This window comes from Borostomias antarcticus, assembly GCF_949987555.1.
Source record: "Borostomias antarcticus genome assembly, chromosome: 4".
In the NCBI taxonomy this organism is placed as follows: Eukaryota; Metazoa; Chordata; class Actinopteri; order Stomiiformes; family Stomiidae; genus Borostomias; species Borostomias antarcticus.
Genome location: NC_140237.1, coordinates 6,222,334 through 6,245,297, shown reverse-complemented (window position 1 = coordinate 6,245,297; position 22,964 = coordinate 6,222,334). Strand labels below are relative to the sequence as shown.

The 22,964-nt window shown below is 45.5% G+C and overlaps 1 protein-coding gene across 1 annotated transcript in view; it reads right to left on the bottom strand.

Moving 5' to 3' along the window:
• Positions 1 to 21,324: 21,324 nt before the first annotated feature.
• The window catches only part of otog (otogelin), a gene marked incomplete at both ends in the record, with an annotated part of 61,601 nt that continues 59,961 nt past the window's right edge, over positions 21,325 to 22,964 (bottom strand). The window contains 2 exons of the mRNA XM_084437040.1: positions 21,325 to 21,525; positions 21,650 to 21,729. Coding sequence (XP_084293166.1) covers positions 21,325 to 21,525; positions 21,650 to 21,729 — 281 coding nt within the window. The remainder of the gene's footprint in view (positions 21,526 to 21,649; positions 21,730 to 22,964) is intronic.

The following is a 22,964-nucleotide window of genomic DNA, read 5'->3' as shown; positions in this document are numbered from 1 at the left end:
TTTTTATTTCTCCTATCCAGTGACACAGCATGCTTCCAATGAATTGGTAACACTTTTTTGTGAATGTATGCGAGTTGTGTGTTTACAGCCTTTTCATTATATCCTTAGGCATCTGCAGAAGCTCCAGCCCAGCTGACCTCCCTAGCCCAGCCCCAGCTGATCGGTCTGACGGCAGCTCGTCTGACCACAGTGGAGTATTCAGATGAGGATGACCTCTCCGGCCCAGACCCTCGATTCAGATGAGGGTGACCTCCAGCCCAGCCCGTCTCCCCAGACCTCCCTTCCCAGCCGCAAGGATGGATGCCTTTTTTCTAAATAGTTTTTGTAAATAATTTTAACCTTTTTCTTTTTTTCGTGGGATACAACGGTCTGTTCCCTGTTTGCCTGCCACAGGATGCGCACTTTGTTTCATTTTTGTTTTTAGAACTTGTGTAGATGCAATTGTCAGATAGTGGATTGCAAGCCAGACATTGTACATACTTTTTTTCTGGCTATGCGTAATGTGACAGACCATATACACACCTCATCCTTGCCTTGAACACCTTGCACATTACAAGCACCACACACATGTTAATATGTATAGTATGAATCTGTTTTGCATTGTACAGTAATTATTTGTATGACTATATTTGTATGACTAATAAAATGTTCTAAACTGTTAATGGTGTTCAGTTTCATCTTAGTTTGTATCATAATGCTTGATGCATTGACCATATAGCATTAATTAGTTTTTGTAATGCAAATGCTAAATGTAGCCAGTGGTCAGGGTTTAGTAAGTAAGTGACCATATCTGCACCGTGCAAATGAACACGTGCAGACCAAGTCATATGAACACGTGTAGACCAAGTCATATGAACACGTGTAGACCAAGTCATATGAACACGTGTAGACCAAGTCATATGAACACGTGTAGACCAAGTCATATGAACACGTGTAGACCAAGTCATATGAACACGTGTAGATAGTCAGACCAAGTCATATGAACACGTGTAGACCAAGTCATATGAACACGTGTAGACCAAGTCATATGAACACGTGTAGATAGTCAGACCAAGTCATATGAACACGTGTAGATAGTCAGACCAAGTCATATGAACACGTGTAGATAGTCAGACCAAGTCATATGAACACGTGTAGACCAAGTCATATGAACACGTGTAGACCAAGTCATATGAACATGTGTAGACCAAGTCATATGAACACGTGTATATAGTCAGACCAAGTCATATGAACACGTGTAGACCAAGTCATATGAACATGTGTAGACCAAGTCATATGAACACGTGTATATAGTCAGACCAAGTCATATGAACACGTGTAGACCAAGTCATATGAACACGTGTAGACCAAGTCATATGAACACGTTTAGACCAAGTCATATGAACACGTGTAGACCAAGTCATATGAACACGTGTAGACCAAGTCATATGAACACGTGTAGACCAAGTCATATGAACACGTGTATATAGTCAGACCAAGTCATATGAACACGTGTAGACCAAGTCATATGAACACGTGTAGACCAAGTCATATGAACACGTGTAGACCAAGTCATATGAACACGTGTAGACCAAGTCATATGAACACGTGTAGACAAAGTCATATGAACACGTGTAGACCAAGTCATATGAACACGTGTAGACCAAGTCATATGAACACGTGTAGACCAAGTCATATGAACACGTGTAGACCAAGTCATATGAACATGTGTAGACCAAGTCATATGAACACGTGTATATAGTCAGACCAAGTCATATGAACACGTGTAGACCAAGTCATATGAACACGTGTATATAGTCAGACCAAGTCATATGAACACGTGTAGACCAAGTCATATGAACACGTGTAGACCAAGTCATATGAACACGTGTAGACCAAGTCATATGAACACGTGCAGACCAAGTCATATGAACACGTGTAGACCAAGTCATATGAACATGTGTAGACCAAGTCATATGAACACGTGTAGACCAAGTCATATGAACATGTGTAGACCAAGTCATATGAACACGTGTATATAGTCAGACCAAGTCATATGAACACGTGTAGACCAAGCCATATGAACACGTGTAGACCAAGTCATATGAACACGTGTAGACCAAGTCATATGAACACGTGCAGACCAAGTCAGATGAACACGTGTAGATAGTCTCAGCCAAGTACATCTATGACGGTACTTCCCGCCCATGTCATCACATGCGTTTTTAGCACGTAGCTGCAACTTATCCACGACGTGAAGTTTTTACGTAGCGGTGACTCATCGGCAGATCCCAGGTTTACGTGCATGGTCCTGCAACCGGATTGTGTTAGTAGGGAGAGAGCGGTTGGTTGGTCCGCACCAGAGTTCGATTACAGCATTCACACCGTCCAAATGAACCTCACTCAGGGGTTTGGTTCGGTTCAACAAGGTTGATCTAATACAAGGTTAATAACAATAATAGAATCCTGGGCAAAAGGTGTGCCCACATTGTCCAGAGTCCCCGTAAATTTTTGAACTTTTATTTAACCTTTATTTATACAGAGAAGGCCCTTGAGAGCAAGCTGTCATTTACAAGGATGCCCTGTTACAGTGCATTTTGAAACAATACAAAAAGAACACAAAAAAGTGAGACACAACATTACAGTACATAAGACATTAAGAGAAGCAAGAGCAAGAACTCTAAATGACTCTCTGGAGATGAACCGGTCCAGTTGTAGTGGGTCCAGGAGCCTGTTCCATTTATCTGGAGCGTACAGTAGAAGGAGGAAGCAGTCTTTCCTGATTCACTATTCACACAGGGAATAAACAGACTGAGGTGCGACTGGGATTGTGTTTGGTAATTTGAATCAGTACTTAGGAGGGAGGACAGATACACAGGGAGCTTGCCACATAGGGCTTTATAAATGAACAGAAGACAGTGTTGCTCTCTTCGAATCGCAAGAGAGGGCCAGCCCAACTTTTCATATAAAATACAGCGGTGTGTAAGAAACCCATCAGCAGTTCCAAAGCGCAGAGCACTATGATTCACTGCATCAGAGGCTTCAGCACGGCAGGTGAGGGACGCTTATACACAACATCACCACCATCAAAAACACACATGATCAGTAACTTCACAATGGACTTTCTAATGAAGAATGAAAAGCGAGCCCTATTCCTGAAGCCAATTTAACAAGAGTTAACAATTTAAATTTGCTCGCCTTGGAGTGTATGAATACTGTAGGAATTGTCGAACCTAGGGGACCGTGAGAACAGCATCTATTTAGTCTTGTCAGGGTTTGGGACCAGCTTGTGATCATAAAGAGACTGGAATGCATCAGAGGCAGTCTGCAGGCTTGCAGCGGCCGACGCAGGACTGGGGCCAAAACTATACACAATGCTATCATCAACATAATAATGGATGTTACAATGCGGAGAAAATAGAATAAAATAGTATTTATATAGAGAGTAAATAGAAATGGACTTAAGAAGCGGCAGTGGCTAGTTGCAAAACTAGAATGGAGAAGTAAGACGCCTCCTTCCCTCCACTAGTCTGGGGGTCCACCTTGGGCAAGTGGTAGTACCCCCTAGCCCCCCTACCTGGGGTTACAGGAAAAAACCCTGATGACAGAACACCAAAAAGGAAGAGAGACCCGGCCCGGAGGAATTCCGGGGCCCTCGTCTGGAGCCAGGCCCAGATGGAGGGCCCGCATGCGAGCGCCTGGTGGCCGGGCTTACCACGGAGCCCGGCCGGGCCCAGCCCGAATAAGCAACGTGGAAGCACCATCTCCTCCTCCATCGTCCCGTGGACCCACCACCCGCGGGAGGAATTGTCGGGGTCGGGTGCGCTGCCAACTAGGTGGCGGTGAAGGCGGGGGGCAACGACGGACCGGACCCGGGCGGCAAAGGCTGGCTCTGGGGACATGGAACGTGACCTCGCTGGGGGGGAAGGAGCCGGAGCTTGTGAGGGAGGTGGAGCGATACCAATTACACCTGGTGGGGCTAACCTCCACGCACAGCACCGGCGCCGGAACCAAACTCCTGGATAGGGGTTGGACCCTGTTCTTCTCTGGAGTTGCTCACGGTATGAGGCGTAAGGCAGGTGTGGCTATACTAGCTAGCCCCCAGCTGAGCGCCTCTGTGCTGGAGTTCACCCCAGTGGACGAGAGGGTCGCCTCCCTGCGCCTTAGGACTGTGGGGGGGGGGACTCTGACTGTGGTTTGTGCTTATGCACCGAACAGCAGTTCAGAGTACTCAGCCTTCCTGCAGACCCTGAGTGGAGTCCTTTTGGGGGCTCATGCAGGGGACTCCAGTGTCCTACTGGGGGACTTCAATGCACACGTAGGCAATGATGGAGAAACTTGGAGGGGCGTGATTGGGAGGCATGGCCACCACGATCTGAACCCGAGTGGTGTTTTGTTGTTGGATTTCTGTGCTAGTCACGGTTTGTCCATAACAAACACCATGTTCGAACACAAGGATGCCCACAAGTACACCTGGCATCAGAACACCTTAGGCTGAAGGTCGATGATCGATTTCGTTATCGTATCATCTGATCTGAGGCCATGCGTTTTGGACACTCGGGTAAAGAGAGGGGCAGAGCTGTCCACTGATCACCATCTGGTGGTGAGCTGGTTTCGATGGCGGGGGAAACTTCTGGACAGACCTGGAAAACCCAAGCGTGTAGTGAGGGTGAACTGGGAACGTCTGGAGGAAGAGCCTGTCCGGAGAGATTTCAATTGCCACCTCCGGCGGAGCTTCTCAGGCATCCCTGTGGAGGTTGGGGACATCGAGCATGAGTGGTTGGTGTTCAAAGCCTCCATTGCTGAAGCTGCGGCTGGGAGCTGTGGCCTGAGGGCCATAGGTACCTCAAGGGGCGGTAACCCTCGGACACTGTGGTGGACAGCGGTGGTCAGGGAAGCCGTCCGACTGAAGAAGGAGGCCTTCCGGGTTGTGTTAGCCCGGGAGACCCCAGAAACAGTTGCAGGGTATCGACTGGCCCGGAGGGCTGCGGCTTCGGCCGTGACCAAGGCAAAGCAGCGGGTGTGGGAGGAGTTCGGAGAAACCATGGAGAAGGACTTTCGGTCGGCACCAAAGTGTTTCTGGAAGACCATCAGACACCTCAGGAAGGGAAAGCGGGGGACCATCCAAGCTGTATACAGCAAGGAGGGGACACTGCTGACCTCAACTGAGGAGGTTGTCGAGCGTTGGAAGGAGCACTTTGAGGAACTCCTGAACCCGACTAATCCACCCTCTACGAAGATGATGGGGGGTCGTCAATGTCCTTGGAGGTCACTGAGGTAGTCAAACAACTCCACAGTGGCAGAGCCCCAGGGACTGATGAGATCCGTCCAGAAATGCTGAAGGCGCTGGGTGTAGAGGGGCTGTCTTGGTTGACACGCCTCTGTAACATTGCGTGGAAGTCTGGGTCAGTGCCGAAGGAGTGGCAGACTGGGGTGGTGGTCCCAATATTCAAAAAAGGGGACCAGAGGGTGTGTGCGAATTATAGAGGCATCACATTACTCAGCCTCCCAGGGAAAGTTTACTCCAAGGTGCTGGAAAGGAGGGTCCGGCCGATAGTCGAACCTCAGATCGAAGAGGAACAATGCGGATTTCGTCCTGGTCGTGGAACTACCGACCAGCTCTTCACTCTCGCAAGGATCTTGGAGGGGGCTTGGGAGTTTGCCCAACCTGTCTACATGTGATTTGTGGACTTGGAGAAGGCTTACGACCGGGTCCCTCGAGAGGTCTTGTGGAGGGTTATGCAGGAGTATGGGGTGAGGGGGTCCCTACTTAGGGCCATCCAATCCCTGTACACCCAGAGCGAGAGCTGTGTCCGGGTCCTCGGCAGTAAGTCGTCTTCCTTTCCGGTGGGTGTTGGCCTCCGCCAGGGCTGCGCTTTGTTACCAATCCTGTTTGTGATTTTCATGGACAGGATATCGAGGCGTAGCCGGGGGGAGGTGGGTTTGCAGTTCGGTGAGCTGGGGATCACGTCACTGCTTTTTGCAGATGATGTGGTCCTGATGGCATCAGCTGCCTGCGACCTCCAGCACTCTCTGGATAGGTTCGCAACTGAGTGTGAAGCGGCTGGGATGAGAATAAGCACTTCTAAATCTGAGGCCATGGTTCTCAGCAGGAAGCCGGTGGCCTGTCCGCTCCGAGTAGGAAATGAGTCCTTACCCCAAGTGAAGGAGTTCAAGTATCTGGGGGTCTTGTTCATGAGTGAGGGAACCATGGAGAGGGAGTTTGGCCGGAGAATCGGAGCAGCTGGTGCGGTTCTGTAGTCGCTTTATCGCACTGTTGTGACGAAAAGAGAGCTGAGCCAAAAGGCAAAGCTCTCGATCTACCGGTCTATCTTCGTCCCCACCCTCACCTATGGTCATGAAGGATGGGTCATGACCGAAAGAACGAGATCACGGATACAAGCGGCCGAAATGAGTTTTCTCCGGAGGGTGGCTGGGGTCTCCCTGAGAGATCGGGTGAGAAGTTCAGTCATCCGGGAGAGACTCGGAGTAGAGCCGCTGCTCCTTTGCGTCGAAAGGAGCCAGTTGAGGTGGTTCGGGCATCTAGTGAGGATGCCTCCTGGGCGCCTCCCTAGGGAGGTGTTCCAGGCGTGTCCGGCTGGGAGGAGGCCGCGGGGTAGACCCAGGACTAGGTGACGGGACTACATCTCCGCACTGGCCTGTGAGCGGCTAAAGATTCCCCAGGCAGAGCTGGTTGATGCTGCTAGGGAAAGGGATGTCTGGGGCCCCCTGCTGGAGCTGCTGCCTCCGCGACCCGACCCTGGATAAGCGGATTAAGATGATGATGATGATGATGACTTAAGATTGACCCCTGCAGAACACCTTTACCAATCACAAGAGAGCTGGATCAAACAAAGGTCAAGGTCAAAAGTCCTTGCTCCTCTCAAGGTTCACTGCCTTGGTCGGTACTAGTTGACATTCATTGACTTTGTTTATCCAGGGCGCCCCTAGTGAGAGATCATCCCCACTCACCGACTCTTAAAGGCACACTTCCATACTCAGGCATTTCCTCCTAAACCCACTAATAACAACAAATGTACGGTATTCAAATATGGAACAAATATGGGAAATAATGATCATAACTAATGCTGGCCTGTATTACTGCTGTGGCACTTTTGAATTATCCTAGAGGGCAAAGAGGGCATAGGGTAGGGTCTGAATGTAACACCGTAGTATTACAGCTGCTATTAAACTGCTTCTGACTTAACGGATTGTGATGAAACATCCTACAGAACCAGAAAGGCTTGAAGGGACTGAGATGAAAAGAGACAGCTAGCTATAGTCCATCGGCTAGTACGCCTATTCATTGCTGACGCTAGTAGTGAGGACGTTGTGATAATGATAATAACGTAATAACCTGGCTGCAATCCTAATGTTATACTGTAGGATGATAGAAGCCAACTAGCTAACGAGATAACATCATCAGTTGACCATTTGACACAATGGAAAGACGGGTGACGCTAGGTAACGTAACGTTGGCACTAGCTGTTTTCATGTGGCTACTGCCTAGTTAGTTTACTAGCTAACCTAATGTAACTTAAAACAGCACTAGTCTGGAAAGAGAAAAAGCTCCTGGTGTCTCTTATCCTCTTCGGAGGGGGAGGTGGCATGATGGATGCAACGTCAGCTAATTACAAACCACTTTTGTGTGGCTGGCTTGCTGAACGGCTGAATCGCTGTCTGCCTGTAAAGGCTGTTGCCTGTTGGTCTTCATATTGGTGCTTTTTACCCACCAATTGTATAACCAATAATCGAATGACATTTCCAACCATGGCTTATGCTTACAATTTCTGGACCGTTTGAGTATTGACCTTTATGAATGAAAACCGGACTAGTTGGAAATTTTAAACAATAGCCTTATTTCCACAGTCGTGCCGAACCATTCTGAGCACGCATGGTAACCGTTCCGACGGTGTTTCCACATGGGACCGGTTGGGCCCAGAACTGTTCGCAGAACCGTTCCCATGGCACGGTTGTCTAACCATACTGAGTGAAGCAGAACCGTTCTTTAGTAGAAATGTGAAAGTTAGTTCCGCAAACAACATTCCGTGGAACGCAACAGCCCGAGAGGTGGAAACAGACACTGTAACCGTTCCCACGGGTCCGGAGCACGGTATCGGTTCGGCACGACAGTGGAAATAAGGCTTATGTGTAATCCTTGCAGTAGCGTTTCTATCTTGCATGCCACCCTGGGTGAACCCGGAGGTGGGGGGGGGGGGGGGGGGGGGGGGGGCGGTTTACTTCGCGGAGATTCGCTGAGTTTTTTTTCTGCTCCTCTTGCCGCCCCCTGCGAGATGCCCATGTCGCCCATGCCTAAATACGCCACTGAATCCTTGCTTTCATTCGAATCAGAAAACGGACCATTAGGTGTGAACACAACCTTAAAGATCTGATTTTAAACCCTTGAATGGACAGAGATGGAGGTCAGGGCTAGCCGAGGCGATGCGAGCCACGAGACCGCGGGGCTAAGGTAAGGCCATCCTCCATTTCAGCTCTGTTCAGGTGTTACCGGCAAATGTGAGGTTCTTCTTGTATGCAGGGACAGAGAGGACTTACTGGGATGGCTCCTTAACTGTGTCGACACGTTACCCCTTGGCTCCACTGTGGCCATCAGCATCAACTGTCAGCGTCAACATTCTACCGTCAAAAATCAAGAAATGAACGTCGGCAATTCTGTAACGTCGGACGCAGGTATCGAATGCAATGCAACGGCTGCAGTGGAGCAGCTGTCATTAATTACAATGGATTAATTTCCTTAGCTTCTGATGGCTAACACCGTGTCCTAACTACACGCGACGCGAGCGAGCATCAGCGACAAAATGCGTTCCATTGCTTTGTTTTCTATTGCTATGTCCTAACTGGACGCGAGCGACGCAGCGCGAAGCGGCGCAACGTTTTAACTGCCCTTTTGACGCTCGCCCTGTTCCTATTTTCCTCCTGTCGCTCGCATTGACAGGCGTTCGTTCTTTAACTGTCTTCAGTTGGGAATATAGACAAATGACGTAACAGAACCGGAATCTTAACGGTTTTAGTTAGGACAGCAAGCATGCGATGTCGCGTTCTGTTGCTCGCGTCGCAAGCAGTTAGGACATGGTGTCTGTCGTTATGACTGGGTTAAAGAATGCTTGTATTTTTCTGCTAGTTATCTTGTCATTGATGTCAAACATATCCAATATTGGACGTTTTTTTATTTATTTTTAATGAAATATGTCTATAAAATCTTGTGCACACTTACTAGATAAAAATGTTAGGCTAGCTAGCTAACGTGGTTTGAATAGAACTGAATTGTACAGAACAGCTGTAGAGATTGTGGGTTCTCCAAATGTTGGGAGCTAGCTAGCTGGCTAACGTTCGTGGACAAGACTGGTACTGTAGATAATGTTTGTGTACAGGATTTTTCAATTCTATAGATGTATTTTTTATTCAAATTAATTAGAAACATTGATATTATATGTTTACTGACACTGACATGTGTACTGACACCAGACAAGCTAGCTAGCGAGCTAACAACAAACAAAACTAGAAAGTACATTTCCGGGAGAAAATGTGAGGTGGTCTAGCTGCTGTAACAGCTACTGCTAGAACTACTACGGACCGGGCAATCTCCATGCACCCACCGGCGAAGACCGTGCGTCTCTACCCTACTAACACACGCAGGTTGCGCAAACGTTCTACATACGGCCGCTATAGGTGACGATTCGTCTGCGCCGCGTGCGGAAATTACGCGGCCATTTACGGAAACGCGAGATCTGCCGTTTAGTAGACGCTACGTAAGAACGACACGTCATTCAGAAGTTGCGGCCGCGTGCAAAGAACGCACGTGATCACGTGGGCAGGAACCTCCGTTATAAACTCACTTGGCTGACACTAGATTTACAGGTATTTATATGACTTGGTCTGCACGTCTTTTTCGCACGGTGCAAATACGGTGCGGCCGCGTGCAAAAAACGTGGGCAGGAACTTCCGTAATAAACTCACTTGGCTGACACTAGATTTACAGGTATTTATATGACTTGGTCTGCACGTCTTTTTCGCACGGTGCAAATATGGTCACTTACTGACCACTGCTATATTTAGCATTTGCAGTACCACTGGCTATATTTAGCATTTACCAGTACAAAAACGAATTAATGCTATATGGGGATATAGCAGCAAGCATTATGATACAAACCAATATAAGACTGAACACCATTAACAGTTTAGAACATTTTATTACACAAAGTACATTACAAATTAAAAGTATACATATTTACAAGGATGAGGTTTACGGTCTGTCACATTACGCATAGCCAGAAAAGCAAAAAAAAGTATGTACAAGCTCTGGCTAGCAACCCATTATCTGACAATTGCAAAAGTTCTAAAAACAAAAATGAAACAGTGCGCATTCTGTGGCAGGCAGACCGGGAACAGACCGTTGTATCCCACAAAAAAAAGGTTAAAATTTACAAAAACTATTTACAAAAAAGGCATCCATCCTTGCAGGCTGGAAAGGCAGGTTTAGGGAGACGGGCTGGGGGTCACCAACATCTGAATCGAGGGTCTGGGCAGAAGAGGTCATCCTCATCTGAATACTCCACTGTGGTCAGGGCTGGAGCTGCGGTCAGGGGCTGGGCTGGGGAGGTCAGCTGGGCTGGAGCAGATGCCTAAGGACATAATGAAATGGCTGTAAAAGCAAGTCGCATACGTTCATTGGAAGCGTGCCATGTCTCTGGATACGAGAAAATTAACTGCCTGACATCACATACCTTTTTGAATCGAGCAGGGGCATGTTTCAGCATCTCCTGCAGCTGGGCAGACACCTCCGTCACAGTGGTGCTTGGCTTACAGGCCATAACTGCACCTTTTAACCAAAAAGGGAATGGTTTCAATGCACATGGCATGAATCTCAGATATCGTGTCTGCAAAACATAAAGACAATCATTTACTTTTACATTTCCTTAACACTTCCCTGCAAAAATAAGGAACAAAGTTCTGCCCTGAAGTTACTCACCATCTTCCTTTGATGATCCTTGTCCTTCAGCTGCTCCTCCAAGACCAGCAGCTCCTCCTCCGTTTTAGCAGGGTGCAGGTCATCCAGTACTGCTCCCCGATAGCTGTCTGCAGACTCGCCGGACAGTCTCTGCTCCAGCCTCTGCTCCAGTCTCATCATTGTCTGTGCCATCTCCCTCAGACTCTGCATGACGCTGGAGAACTGCTGACATATCATCCTCTGGAAGTCTGGATATTAAACACAGATGTGGCTATAAGTAATTGTACGGTCCCATAATGGATATTCAGCTCAAAGTATATCCCTACATGCAGCATGAAGTAGTTCACAAAATTCAGCATACCAGCATCTGCAGAGCTTGATGGCAACACTGCTGGAGCTGTTGGTCTCACAGGCGATGGCATCAGAGAACTACCTGAAAACCAGAGGATAAAGGGATGAGCAGGAAACTATGGTGCTGGCGGCGTAGTGATTCTGGCATAAGGGGAAGAATCAACTCGACATGAGACATGTCAGACCCTGACCTGGTCTGGCCGGGGTGCTAATCGCTGATGCATGCTGCTCGTGCCTGGACGTCTGAAGGGCTGAAGGGCCTGGGCCGAACATCTACTGCCGAGTAATGAGATGTGAGATGAGCGAATTAGTGAACTGAGTACATGAGTCTTCCGAAAGTCCTGAGTTAACTAAGTGTGCAAATATGCATAGACATTTCACCAACACAAACATGCATGGATACCTGCATTGATAACTGGCAGAGCAGGCCTTCCGGCTCTGGCACCTGGCATAGCTGGTCTGGTCTGAGTTCTGCCGACCGGCTGCCTGGGCACTGGAACATATAGTAGAGGTAAATTAGCTCAGATTAGTCAACTCAAGTAGTACTCTTTTGGGACTGTTGAATGCACTTTATTATATTACCTTCGTCACTGGAGTCATAGCGTGTGTTGCGCTGTCTCTTCCTTGTGTCTTGGGAGTTAATCCATTGATGACTGCTGCTCAAACACCTTCGCCAAGGCACTGGCTACTTCATAATGCTCTGTGTGTTCCTCAGCAGACAGAGGTTGTCATGGCTCCTCTTGATGTGCTTGTGGAGGTAGATCTGGGAGGTATAGGAGAATGGGCACTCAGAGCAGGAGAACACCCAAGTCTTGCACAACTCTAACATCACAGCTAGGAGAGCGAATGAGAGAGACCATTAAAAAGGATTATCTCACCTGTAGTACAAGTTCAAATATAGAGTGATTATACGTCATTTTAAATGAGAGCTTACTCTCAATTGATTCACGAGGTTAAATAAAGATTGAATGAATATGTAGCTAGTGGGGGGTTACAACCACACAACTGTGGAGAGAGAATGAGACACTTGGTTCCCTCCTCTACTGGTGTTCATGGCCATGGCCACACACCTGGAATACTCCAACCCTGATTTAAAGGCATAAAAGTGGGGAACACATTCTTGAGACGGTTCCTAAAACTGGAGGGGAAAAAAACGGGAAAATGATCTTCCCTCTCCTCATCACTCACTTCTGCATGGGGCTGAGCTCTACCCTGTCAGCAGTGGCAATACATGGGATAGCGGCTCAGCACACAGGAGAACTGCACAGAGAGGAAGGAGGAGAGAGAAAACCAACAACAAAAAAGGCAAGAAGGGTTAATAACTGAGCGAATCTTGCAAGTTTGCACTACAGGGAAGCAATTGCTCAATTTCCCTGATATTGTGGCGTCACTGGCGTCAGTGATGCGTCTTATGAATCTCACATGTCTACCGCTAACATTAACTCAATATCAATATTCCCTTTTGTTTATCCCGTCTATGGAAACGTATGTGCATTTGTACTTACGTGTGCCTTTATTGATGATCAGGTGTTTCTCCACCTAAGGGCTGGCCAGACAGAACCATCAGAGACCATTGGGCTGAGCTGAGGAGAGAGCGACATGTTAGAGTGTGTGTGCATATGTATATGGTGCTCTTCTGTTAATACTCATGAGGGCATTCAACTGAACAAGACTCACAGAGCCTGTGGTGCTGTCCCAGGACTGCCCCTGGCCACGCCTGTCCCCGTCTTAGCGCCTCTATTAGTAGTCCACATCATGAGTACCTATTATGCAAAATTTGGATTTGTATGTGAGTGAAAACGTAGTACACAATTCCTTACCCGTTTGACAGAATGAGCAACCATTTCAACAGTTAAGAGTAACATGACTGCTGTAACAAAATGAGCCAAGATGGCTGCTATAACAAATCCTGCTAGCTAGCCTAGCTCCGTTGTTGGGGCTTCTAGTATTCTGTTAACGTTAACTTCGGAAAAATGAATGCCTAAAAACAAACACATACTAACGGTGTCGTGGGTTAATGCGAAATCAATGAGTAAGCTAATTATCGCATTTTATTCCAAGCGATGAAACAGTACGAACGTGCAGGAGCTCGCGCGAGCCTGCTAGACTCCAGAAGACTCCACCATGCCCGAAAAAGGCTAATCACGTTAGCTGGCTAGCTAGTTAGCCAACATTGGAAAGAGAGCATCTGCATATAGATAATCATTACAATAGGGTAGCTTGCACATAACGTTGGTGTTTTATCTGGGACGATACCAAAATACATAGTATGTATACATACTAATGTATACATTGAAATTGAGATACTTACAGGATCTGTGTTGTCGCGGAGACAAAGCGAGTTGGTCTTTCTCCTGCTGTTTCAAACGGGGCGGAAGTTTACCGTTCTCGTTCTTCTTCTCCTTCGCTGGGTTTAGTGGCGGATCGCAAACAACTTTAATGTGCATACAGCCACCTACTGGCACAGAGTGTGTAACTTGTTTGTCTAGTTCTTCAATTGTGTCACCTAAGAAAGTAGCCCAATGCCTTGCATTCTACGTTCAATGCTCAGCGTTCATTGCTCACATTTAGGTTGCAAAATTAGGACTTTATTCATAGGCATATTTTTTATCATTCTTTTTATTAGGCCTAGACTGCAAATCTTTAGTGTTAATATTAACTGTAAATGAGAAATTACACACAAAACAGACATGCAGGATTTCTCCTCATTATTACAATTCTGTAACTGTATGACTTCAAAATTTATTTTAAAACCTAAGTAATTTACAAATGTTCTGACCCACTGTGACACATTTCCAATAAAGTCAGATTGGGACTGTGATCTAACCACATTGTCACGTTATTTAATTACATCGTAGTTACGGGTTTAAGCAGCAGTGGCGGCTACGTTCCCTTACAGTGTACTTGAGGACGGCTATTTTGGTTATTTTGCGACTGAAAAGGCAAGTGTCAGATAGGTGTCAGCTAGGTCCGCTGCTGGTGACGTCGCAAAGTTACCACAATTACACCAATGTGTCCCGTCAGTTTTACGTACTGTGTTAGTAGGGTAGCCCACTCAGCGGCTGAATTGAGGGGTCCGTGGCGTGGACAGTGGCGTGGTGGCGAGACTCCGCCCCCTCAGGTCAGAGCTGGCCGGCGACAGTGTACCCCTCTCCGGGCCACCTACCTGACTCCACCGGTGAAGACCATGTGTCTCTAGCCCACTCAGGGGCTGAGTTGTGGGGCCCGTGGCATGGATAGTGGCGTGCTGGTTAGGCTCCGCCCCCTTGGGTCACAGCTAGTCGGGGACAGTACAGTGACCTCCGGGCAATTTCCATGCATCCACCATTGAAGACTGTGTGTCTCTAGCCCACTCAGGGGCTGAAAAGTGGGTTTTGTGGCGTGAATAGTGGCGTGGTGGCGAGGCTCTGCCCCTTTTGGTCATAGCCAGTCAGGGACGGTGTACTCCTTGCCGGGCTACCCACTGGCCCCCATCAGTGAAGATCACGTGTCTCTATTCCACTTTGGCTGAGTTCTGTGCCACCACAATAGTTATAAAAGGGTGCCTGTACCTTTAAGAGAGGCTGCACATGCACACAAATTCAAAAAAAGCTTAAGCTGCCACCACTCTAATCCTAACTGGCACTCTGATCCTAGACATGGTCTGCTTCAGACAGCTCTATCGCGAAAACTATACATGTTACAGCTTATATATTGACAACATAGGAATCCTGAGAACTTGCAGAACATTTCTATGTATAATATGTCCGTATAGCTTAAACACTGTAGGCATGGCAACAAGTTAGAGAAAGGGTAAAAATGTAAAATTAGCAGTTCAAAAGTTAGAGTGCGGCACCATACTTTTCAATGAGGAGCGCAGTTGCCGAACAAATCGTCATACCGTGAAAACTATAAGTCACACAGCTTAGATTCTTACATTGTGCGAATCAGCACAGTTGTGTGAATGTTTTGTTGTATAATATGTGTGTGAGCTTTCAAATCTGTAGGAGTGCCAGCAGTTTACAAAATGTGTGAATATTTTCAAAGCAACAGCTGCCCCCACTCTAAAAACATAATGATACTGAACATTCCACCAGCAGTTTCAATGGCACAACAATTACTATTAAAAGTTAAATTACTAAAAAACTATAAAAAATATCAAAAATCTGAATACATCCGGGAAACAGCTAAAGACGATGAACATTTTAAAGTTTGAATTAAGTTTCTAGCACAAAGTATGAAGAACAACCAAGTAAGCCAAAAAAACTGAGGAGAATAATAAGAAAGAAAGAAAGAAATAGTGGGAATATCACAAGTTGGGCTAGCTTTTACAAGCTAGCCCACCTAAAAAGTCACAAAATGTTATTAGATAATCAGACTTCTTACCCTGGACACATTTTGTCCTGACAGAGCCAAGCCGTTAGACCAGCCATTCTCAACCAGTGGTCTGTGGCCCGTGGTCCGCAGAGCACCATCTAGTGGGCCGCGGAGGCAGTGGTAGCCTACTGACAAATAGTTCCAAAAAAATAAATAAAGTTTGGTCATTTACAAAGCTAATTATTTTTCTATCAAAATGTTTTCAATAATTCACTTATAAATAAATAAAAAAGTCAAGTTAAAATGTATAATTTCAACGACCAGTTACGTTTGAATATCACCCCGCCAATCACATCCGAATGTGTTCAGCTAGCGTAGCTTGCTAGCGTACGTTTCCTCTGATGCAAACTGTTCCTTGCACTCAGATGAGAAAAGTGACAGACCTCCAGTTTTGTTTCTCATGTATTTGGGAAGGTGATCCTCAGCATTGTTTTAATAGTCAAAAGTGGGCCTTCCCCCTGCGTTAAACAACACTAGACATGGTGATAGAGTAAAGGTTAGCTGGTGGAACACCCCAGCCCTCACCAGTCACTTAACAGTCTCAATCATATTTTGAATGATTTCAATTACTGTGCTACTACTACTGCTGTACTCCTGATGCTGCTACAGTACTACTACTACTACTAGGGCTTCTACTACTAATAATAATTTATTTTCTAAATTTTCCCAAATTTGATTTAGGACCTGCACTATAACACCCCATAAGAATGAGGGTCTTATTGAAAGTGCTTTAAAGGTATTGAGCAGCCAGATGAAGTGAGACTATGACGCTCACATCTGCAGGATGACTGCACACACCAGGATTAGGATGTATAAATCAGGATAGCATTAGACTTTTATTGACACCGTGAAGATACATTCATGATGGCATGACATTGGAGATAGTGGCTCGATTGTGTAACCTGTGGGGGATCCCTAGGGCATTAGGCACCTGTAGGTCCCTGCTCCCTGGTTTAAGAGGGGGCAAAGACAGCTTAATCTACCATGCTTTGGAGCAAACAATGGTAACTCTATGGAGACTAAGTCACCACACATCTATCAGGGGGCCTGGCCCACGGTCCACATCGCTGACACACTTCTACCACTTGGCTGTAATCCGTCACCATGGTGGCGTTTGGCCGGGGCAGCACACGCAACCTGTTCACGGGCCTGAACTCACTACTGGAGCCAGTCCTCCACACAACCTGTTCACATCCCTGAACTCACTACTGGAGCCAGTCCTCCACACAACCTGTTCACATCCCTGAACTCACTACTGGAGCCAGTCCTCCGCCACACATGGGAAAACACACGTCATGGGAAACATAGCTGTACCACCACACAAGAACATGCATGCACAACACACTGACAAACAGACACACAACACAAACACACACACAACACAAACACACACCACTGGAGTCACTACCCTCTTTCACGCTGCTGCTAAGCTGCTGGGCAGAGACCCTGCTTGTCCAACACATCTTGTTTTCTCATTTGCTGCAGGGACATTTGTTCTGCGGTTGAACATGTACTACAGGACAATCTCCCAATGTTCCAGGGTAGACAGCTGCAGGGGCAAATTACACTGCAGTCCAGGGGGGAGGTGTGAGTGTATGTGCATGTGTTTGAAAGAGAGAGAGAGAGAGAGAGAGAGAGTGAGAGAGAGAGTGTATGTGTGTGTGTGTGTGTGTGTGTGTGTGCGTGGTTAGGGGTTCCCAGTCCCCAGGAGTCATCTTTGAGGGTTAAGGGTGACTCAAGGTTAACCCTCCTCCATTGCAACTTTAAGAGAATCAAATGAGGAGTTCATTGTTTAAGGTGGACAGCTGGCTGCCGGAGGTTCTGCTTTTACGGAGTTGAGTTACTGGCTTCATAGTCTACTCTCATTTGATTCTTTATCAGATATGATCTATGACCTCGAAGATACGAATACATCAACATTTTATCCAGACATCATTATACATACAGTACAGCAGGCCTACTATACTATACTTAAACCTTGGGAAAATAGTATGATTGTATAATAATAGAGAAAGAAAATCCAAGAATAAACTCTAAATTATTAAAAAAGTAGTACCACTCAAAATCCTTTTTTTTTCCCAGGAAATATTTATTGAAAATGCAAATGTACATTATGTATGGTACACATTCAGTTAAACTGCACTATTGTGGATATTGTTTGATATTCCAGTTAATAACAAAACAAAAATCAACAAAGGCAAACCATCTCCCCTATTGACACCCATGCAATTCAGTGGTATGGAATTTAATATTGTAGTTAATAATCAAAATACATATTAACTAATACATCTTCTGTAATGTAAAATGCTAATTGTGATGCCAAGGCAACGGGAATGATTGGTGTCAATCAGGTCACTATGGTTTATCACTGAATAACCTTCTCAAGAGAAATGATCAAATGTGTATACCACAATGATCTACCAAATACATTCATATACAGTAGGACCCCACTCATCCGAACTTCAGAGATCCGAACCTCCCGGTCTACCGGACAGGCTTAAAAAACGTTTATTTTTTTGCCTGCTATCTGGTTACTGGTGGGATTTTCATTACAGTACTGTACCCTTCTGTGAATAAAAACAGAACTGTATGTAGACCTACATGTTGCCTGTAGGCTGTAGCCTACTGTCACGTTTCATTTCTTTGTTACTCTAATGTCGAGCGCAAAACGCAAACGAGTCTACTGCGAGAGAGCTGCATTCCTTGGCAGCCAGAAAGCGCGTCAGCAACCTGAAGCAGAGGAGCATCGAGTCATTTTTCGTTCCCAGTTAATGGACTTCAGGAACACAGACGTGTTGTGAGCATGTAGATTAGCCTACTAGACCTACTGTATTTGTTAAATAATAGCCTACATCGGTTGTTTTAGATACTTTCTTTTAGGCTACAATAGCCTAAGACATGACAACTTGTCTGTCATTTCATTTATTTATTGATTATCATTTGCTCTAATTGTTCTAATGTTGGGTTGTTTTTAGGCTATACCATGTGGTTCTGTGAATACAGTAGCCTATCGATGCAGCGTACGCCTCATTTGAGAATAAAGTAATGTATTTGATCAAGGCACGCACTGAAGTGGAAATTCGGTTATTTTATTATAGGCTACTGTAGGTCTATTATAGGCTAGGCTATATGAGTTTAGTTGGCTATTTGATTGCAATTTTGATGCATTTTCACAAGTAATTAAGGGGATTTATTGGTCAATTATGAGTCTATATGAAACAAGTATAAACCACTTATTGAATTTGGTGCATTTTAACATATGTTTCAGTCATCCGGACATTTCAGAGATACGAACGACCTTCGGTCCCGTTGGGTTTGGATAAGTGGGGTCCTACTGTATATATATATATATAGGCTATATATATATATATATATATATATATATATATATATATATACATATTTTTGTATAGTCAGATCTGCACAAACTTTAGTAACTTTAACACTTTCCATCAAGTTGCCCTGATTCCTGTAACACCAACAATAATACCTGTAGTAATAACATAGAAACTGCTACTACAGTACATGATTAACTAGGGTACTAGGGTTAGCGTTAGCTAGGATCTGTATTAAGGAATCTTTTCAGTCTGAGTTACTATGATCAAATGGTGCATTAGTCACCCAGGGTGGGACAGGCACAACCCAGGACAGCACAGCGAGGGAGTCTGCATGCGCCGGGCATACGCAGCAAAATCAGAAGGTTTTCCTCCGCTGCTCTGCCCAACTAGCCTACCATCACGTGGGGTGACAACCTGCGATGCTTCGCGCCCCAAGAATCTCACCCAATCAGTTTAATCACTTGCCGATGCCAAGACAAGTTCAACTTATGGCGCGTTCCAGGCAACCCGTAACTCGTGTTTTTCCTACCTCCTACACGTGAAAATGCTCTGGAATGGCAGTCAAACCCGTAACTTCCCACCCGGCAACTGGGAGTACATCGATCTGTACGAGTTCACGGGTGGGAAGTTACGGGTTTGACTGCCATTCCAGAGCATTTTCACGTGTAGAAGGTCGGAAAAACACGAGTTACGGGTTGCCTGGAACGCACCATGATATTACGTTTGTGCTTATAAACTGCCAAAATTGGCTCAAAAGCAGGCCAGCTAGATTCTGTGGGTCCAATGTAAGTCCAAACATGCCCCTTTCTTGACTTTTGGTCAATTCTACTGACCACTAGAAGTTCTTGTCAAAATCTAAGACATTCCCTAGCGGATGCGAGAAGCCGGAGCACACACAAGAACCTGGCCTATAAGAATGCACTGAGACACATCTGAGGTGGTGGACAGGACAACTTCACTGACATCCAGCATGTCCCCCAGCGTGGTTTCATACATACGCTTTTGTGACTATGGAGATGAAATTGTGTGATACGGGTTTGTATGTAATTACATGGTTTGGCCACATTCTGTAGGTTATGGGGACTCACCAGGGATAAGTGTGTATGTAAGGTATAATAGCAACTTGAAAGTTGAGTAAGCAGAACAAGATTAATATTGACATCCAATCAATCCAATAACCCCCCCAACCACACACACATCTTGTTCCACTTGTGTAATATCAAACATCACAAAATGGAAAGACCATGTAATAACATAGCAGTTTTCTATGTTGTCACTAGAGGTATTACTACAGTATGTAGTTGCAGAGGAAATGTAAAGTGTTACCGTGGTTTCCCAGGGCCGTGCTAGAGGGCCACATTCAGGGACAAATAAGGTGACCAGATGATTCACTTGTGTTCCACTGACACAATAACATGCTGTGCTATGTTGTATAAAATAAATAAATAAAGTGCTCGACATACAGTTTGATTTTAATTATTTAGCAACACCTCTCTACCATTGGTTATATAAAGCATATTTAATATCATGTAATACAGCATACTGAAATGTTATAGTTCTAAAAGTAAAACATCTAAATATAATCTGAAAATGTAAAAATATTTCAACAAGCACAAAGGGAATTAACGTATTTACAAACAAGGCACAACATATGAATTCAGTGATCGAGATGGGATTCTACCCACAAGGGTTACCTACAAAATAAATAGACTTGGGCCTGTCTGTGAATATCCTTAGGCTACATGTGCAGAGCTGTGCCTGCAGCACATTATCATGATATAGGAATAACCAATGACCAGGTTTTTACATTACCAGATTTTGCTTTTACATTATGTCCCTTCACTTTACTTGTGGGAAACTACAGCCCCAACACTGGGCTCATTTTTATCTCACATCTAGGCTGACTATTTAGGATGAAAAGACTGCTTTTATGAAAGAAACATACTTATATCAACATAGAGTGTACAGTACGGTGCCTTTTGGTTAGGTAATTTTACAGTTAAGTTCTCCAGAGTTTTCAGACCCATATTGCCCGTCTCTCACTCTCTAGTAATCAATATGAAGAGGCACATGCTGCAATAAAATCCTCAAAGTCTTACTTTGACCAGCCCAGAAGCTCCAGCCCAGGCCTGCTCACACCCCTGACCCCTCTCAACAGCTCCAGCCCAGGCCTGCTCACACCCCTGCCCCCTCTCAACAGCTCAGCATACACTCATCTCTCAGCAAAGAGCGGGTTACATAAGTGCGTGTGTAGTCTTTGTGTGCATATGGTTGCTTGTGTGTGTGTGTGTGTGTGTACAGTGTGTGTTTCTGAGCATGTGTGTGTGGACATTAGGACCACTGGCAGGAGCAGTCGGTGGGCTCCTGGATGGAGTAACTGACCCAGGTGGCGTTGCCGCTGCAGTAGAGTGGCACGGCGCGGCGCTGGAGGCCCATCTCACGGCAGCACTTGCAGAAGCGCGCGTACGTGTTGATGTTGTAGTTATAGATGCTGGCCGAGGGACATTTACCATCACATGACACTATGTTCACCTAGGAGGGAAAAATCCATCTGAGTGTGCAACAAATTATTATTTGTGATTATTTTCAGAAAATGTCCTGAAAAGGTGTAAACATGGTGAGGAGCCTGGCTCTCCGCTGCTCCCTTACAACCCACCGGTCTGTTGCTGCGACAGTCGTTCTTCCTGATGGTCATCCTGACCGTGACCTTCTGGCACGACTTCCCGTCCTCTTTACCTGCGTTCAGGACAACAAGGACAGCAGCGCTAGTCTGGCTGTTTCCAGGACAACCAACAAGCAGACGTCTGATCCGCTGTCTACAAATGACCTACAGACCTGAATCTGATCCGCTGTCTACAAATGACCTACAGACCTGAATCTGAACAACTAAACCAGGGGGGAATGCCCTGTAGAGAGATGGGTTTCATGATGGCAGGAATCATAACTCTGATGTTGTCAGTAGTTCATGACGGCAGGAATCATAACTCTGATGATTCCAGTAATGCTCAAGGTGTTAGCAAATAAGCTGTTTTTAGTGATAAATGACAGTGATGTAAATCTCAGTAAAGATTTTTTTTTTTTTTTTTTTTAAATCATTGAAACTTATGTTTTTGATTAGTTGATCTATTAATGGTCTGTGATGCGTGGTGGTAATCGTTGATGGTCTGTGATGCGTGGTGGGTATCGTGGGCATCTCAGACATCTTTCCCCATGTCTGCCTAGCTGATCATTCATGGTGAAGATGAATGATCTGGATGTGATACATACTGCACACACACTCAAGTGTTTGACACATACTGATACTCTGAAGTCTCTGTAGCCTGTAATAGAAAGCTACTTTCAACAACTTTGTGAAGTAAGACAACAAATTACTATATGACTGGCCATACATACATATATATATATATAGTGTTATTATTGATGACAAAAACGTAGCTAACTGTGGCACATAACAAATCCTATTGTCTACTAGCATGGTTGTCCTAAGAAAAGACAGTCCTCTAATACGATGCAGAAGACAAATGTCCATCATAGTTTTTAAAACATCTACGACTTGTTAGAAGGCAATGTTATAATTTGTGTAATATGGAATATGATCAAATCATCAGTCCTGTATTGCTAATGATTACGTTTGGAGAACATGTAGCAGCCTCAAAGCCTCATTGTTGGAATGGGCCCAATGCTCCAGTATGCTAAACTATAGAGCTCAATGCAATGCTGTACTACTAGACTGAACTATTCTATACGTTCATACCATATTACCCAATACATCACCAACACATCCCATCACCAGACTAGCAGATTAGTATCTACTGACACACTCATGCAGACATCTAAATGAATGCTGACTACATGGCCACTACCAACAGTACATTGTTGGCGATCAACAATGCACTGCCCAGACAGAGTGCAAAATAGGGAAAGATTTAAGCTGTGTCATGTATGTGATCCGCAGAAGAGAATTGGAGGAA